The sequence below is a fragment of the Pteropus alecto genome, unplaced genomic scaffold (genome assembly GCF_000325575.1).
Source record: "Pteropus alecto unplaced genomic scaffold, ASM32557v1 scaffold344, whole genome shotgun sequence".
Classification (NCBI taxonomy): Eukaryota; Metazoa; Chordata; class Mammalia; order Chiroptera; family Pteropodidae; genus Pteropus; species Pteropus alecto.
In genome coordinates this window covers 991,687-995,685 of record NW_006434840.1, presented here as the reverse complement: position 1 = coordinate 995,685, position 3,999 = coordinate 991,687, and the positions used below count along the sequence as shown (strand labels likewise).

General features: G+C 39.9%; 1 protein-coding gene across 3 annotated transcripts in view; it reads left to right on the top strand.

Moving 5' to 3' along the window:
* Window positions 1-355: 355 nt before the first annotated feature.
* Window positions 356-3,999, top strand: part of HEPH (hephaestin) — a 74,163-nt gene continuing 70,519 nt past the window's right edge. For 2 of the 3 annotated variants that reach the window (XM_015588420.1, XM_015588421.1), the window contains exon 1: window positions 2,019-2,262. Coding sequence is in view for 1 of the 3 variants with exons in the window: in XM_006910681.2 (XP_006910743.2) it covers window positions 515-666 (152 nt within the window). In the remaining 2 variants the exon portion in view is untranslated. Of the gene's footprint in view, window positions 667-2,018; window positions 2,263-3,999 lie in introns of those variants that run through there. The other variant, XM_006910681.2, reaches the window with a different exon arrangement.

Here is a 3,999-nt window from a genome sequence, read left to right as displayed (position 1 = left end):
CAACTTAACTTTTTTTAGGTGACCTCTGACTAAAAGCAGCAGAAATATATCCAGGATTTGCAGAAGAGGAAGGTACTGTGTGCCCTCTCAGTGAGTTGCTGAATGAGTAATACAAACACTAAAACTGGCCTAGCTGGCTTCCTGCGGCTTTTACTGTGTTGACTCAAGTGTGTCTATATAACCTGTTTCTTGTTGTCTTTCATGAGTCAGAGCAGAGACCTTATCCTTTCCCCTCCCTGTCATAAATGCCTTAGAGCCTGGACTTAGATCCCAGCTTAATGGGTTTCATTGCCACCTTCCCTTCTAGCTTCAAGGTCCGCATCTGCACCAAGTGGGGAAAGAAGTAGTTAACCCCAGGGGCTGCTGTGTCCTGATCCAGCTTCCCTTTATCTCTGAGCATTTCTAAGGGAGCTGAGGTGCTTCTAAGCTTCCTATTGGTGCTTCTACTTGACTTGGCCTGGGGTGCAGTTTGTGAGGCAGCTCCTAAGTGTCTAGGCACTCTTAAACACCTCCAATGGTTTATGACCCAGACTTTGCCCCACCAGCACAGTCTTTGAAAGTCCTCCTCCCTGGATCCTACTCCAGACACTTTAAATCCAGGAGAGAAAAATGTGTTGAGCCTGCCTGGAGAACAAAATCTGCTCCTAGCCAAGATCTCATCATAAAGTAAGAATACTAGGTGGTAGAACTGCCACTATGCCTGTCTCTTTCCTATGCCTGGGTTTGGTGGGTAGATGCAGTCTTTTCCAAAGAAGCATGAAATTCTTCATCTTTTCTCCACTCTTTACTCTGCATTAATTTTTTTTCCTTATAGCCTGCATCTTTGGAACCTCTTTCTCTTCTACTCTTAATATCAAGAATGTGTTTTCTTCATAGAATGTTAGATATGTCAATGTATACATCTGGGAGGATCTGTAGCTGGTATAAGGCCCTCATACAAATGGAAAGACTATTGCCCAGAGAAGAGAAAAGCTTGTGTCAAGCCTACACAGCTGATGACTGCCAGGGCCAGCCGGGGCTGGAATCTAGGTCACTTGACTCAGGCCAGTGATTTTTTTCACTACCTTCTCTTTCCAGCAGAAACAATAATGAACTTTGGTTTTAAACAAACCAAGATTCCAGTGTCATCCATAAATTTTAGGGCCAAGTTTGTTTTTATTTCAGTTTAGTTTTTTTTTTTTAATTTAATATTTTCAATTCTTATGATTCTTCTGAGTTTCATATTAATCCAGGCTATCTTCTAGCCATATCAAGTCTCTTCTATGGAAAATATTGGTAATATAGCTCTTGGGGTTTCACTCTAGGAACTGCTAGAAATGGCAGAGGCAGTTTATGTACATTAAAAAAAATATCTAACAGTGACTGGTGGACAGCAAGCACTCAATAATTAAGTCAATTCCCTCATCTCAAAAAGGCTCTCTGTTTCTCCCTTAAACTGCACAGTGTGATAGTGTGGTGGCTAAGACCCAGTAAAATCTCCCCTATTTTACTTCCTAATTGTATGACCTTGAACAAGTTACCTACTCTCTTGGTGCTTGGTTTTCTTCAGCTATGAAATAAAAAGAATTAGAGAGTCCATTGTACAGGATATCAGGAGACTTAAATGAGAGAATGCATGTCAAGTGGTTAACATAGGGCCTGGCATGTAGAAAGTTGTTTTATTTCAAGTTTTATTTTTCTTTATTACCAAACAACCATGGCCTCAGGAAAATAGGCAGGGCTGACAACTAGGCTTTACAAGAAGGAAAAATATTGATGGGGATAAGGGTTCTTACCACATTTAGTAACTCTTACAAAGGATCCCATTTCGTGACTGGGACTGTTGTAATCTGTCTGTGAGCTCTGACTGGCCACACTGACAGTGCATTCTCCTCCCCTTTCAGCAAAGGCAACTAGCAAGCTGCGACAACAGAAATGCAGCCCACCCCCTTGTAATTCCTCCTGAGATCCTAACCGGGATTTGGAAAACACCCGGATATGGTCAAAGAACCATCCCGGGTTTTGTACCAAACCAGGCCGGAACAAGACATTCCAGTAGTTTAGTTTCTGGAAAGGACGGCACCCAGCACTGACCCCTCCTCCATTTACCCCATTCCAGTAACAACCCCCCACCCCCCAGATTGGAGCCCTGGACTTAATTTATGAGCAAGACCCTGTAACCCAGGATACTAACTGATCAGGGCTGGCAGACTCACGCTGGAGTCTGCAGTTCAGCATCACTAGGCCGCTGACATGAATATGGAAGGGTTTTTTCTAGCAAAGGTAAGCTTTCTTTTCTCTTTCCAAATCCTACCTTGACTTTTCTCTGTAAAAATCTTTATTCATCTGAGTTTAAGAGAGTCTTGGGCTACTAGGAGAGAAATTCAGTTGCTGAGAAGTTAGAGGAAGCTTGGCTGGGTGTGCAGAGAAGTTAAAGTGAACAATATGCTCCTTTCATTTCTCTCTCCAAAATGTCCAGGAACACACTGGCTTGATTACTTCAGGGACAATCTTGGAGTTGTAAGAGTAGTTAATAATGTGCTCATCTTCCATCTCACAGGTTGAAGGATTTGTTGAGGTGATGGATCTGAGGACTACATAAATGGGAGGCTGAAACACTTAAAAACAATCACTTTGTTTCATGTTTTTGAGATCCAGATTGGCGTAAAGTAAGCAAATATATTATAGGTGAACTAAGCTGTAAGCTTAAACTCTAAATTATCTCTCACACTTAGTGTCTGAATAGCAGAAATATTTTAGAAAACATGGGTTCAAATTCTGGCTTTACCAGTAACTGGTTGTTTGATTTGAGTAAACTCCTTCACCCCTCTGGTCTCAGTTTTCTATATGACACACAAAAGAGTTGAAAAAAAAAAAGATGGTTTATAAAGGTTTTTATGATGTGTGAACCTATAATGCATTTAATTTTTCACTGAGAATCTATTTTATTCCAAGCTTTTTGCTAAGGGCTCAAATATCCATTATTTTTTAGTCTCAAAAAAATTCTGTGAGATAAATATTCCATTTTCAGATTTAAAAAATGAGATTCAAACAGATAAAAGTGACTTGTTGAGATGTCACATAGCTACCACAGACAAGAGATACGATTTGAATTCAGGTCTTTTAATTTCAAATTAGTATGCTTTCTATAATACTACAACTGGGGTATGAGAAAATAAAGCAGCCTCCTTAATACAAGTGCAAAATATGTAGTAAAATTATATTGTCCCAGGAATGGTATGGTGATGATATGTTAGACATGATTGCTAGTCTGGGGGATCAGGTTGGTAGTCTTAGGTTCTAGCACTAGCTTTCAGGACTTCAGGTGAATCCTTTCCTCTCTGGACCTCAATTTTATCATCTCTGACATGCTAAACTACAGTGATAATGATTTAAAAATAATACAAATTGTGTTTATATTATCTGGAACCTTGTGGGGTTTTCAACACACTCTCTTTTTTTTTCCTTCCTAGTAAAGAAAGGCTTATGCTCACCAAAGGTGAAAAAAATCCCCATTTGAGATCTATTTTGAGTCACAAGGTGAAGAAAGAGCCAAAACACATTAAGAAAATGGAAGACCAAAAGAGATGGAGATTTTTATTTTGCTGAGATTGGAGAAAGGACCCCAAAGATAGCTCAGTATTCATGTGTTCAATTGAGTGATCTTTTGTCTAGAATAAGCCTGTCTAGCTCAGTCTAACCCAAATCAGAGAGATAAGGAAGATGGAGGGAGAGAAAAGATCATTAAAAGATCATTAAAAGAACAACTTGCAAATTATAGGAAAAACAGTGATGTAAATTGTCTTAGATGATGGTGATCAGGACCGGTGATGTTGGGATGACAGGAAGGTAAGATAAGGGTAGGGGAGACTTGACTTGACTTGTTGTTGACTGACTTTCTCCCTGGGCTATTCTCAGTGCATATTAATTAAACTATGTCTAATTCAAAGTAGAACAAAAGTTTACCCATTCATTTCTTCTCTTCTCGTCTCGTCTCGTCCCATCCCGTCCCGTCCCGTC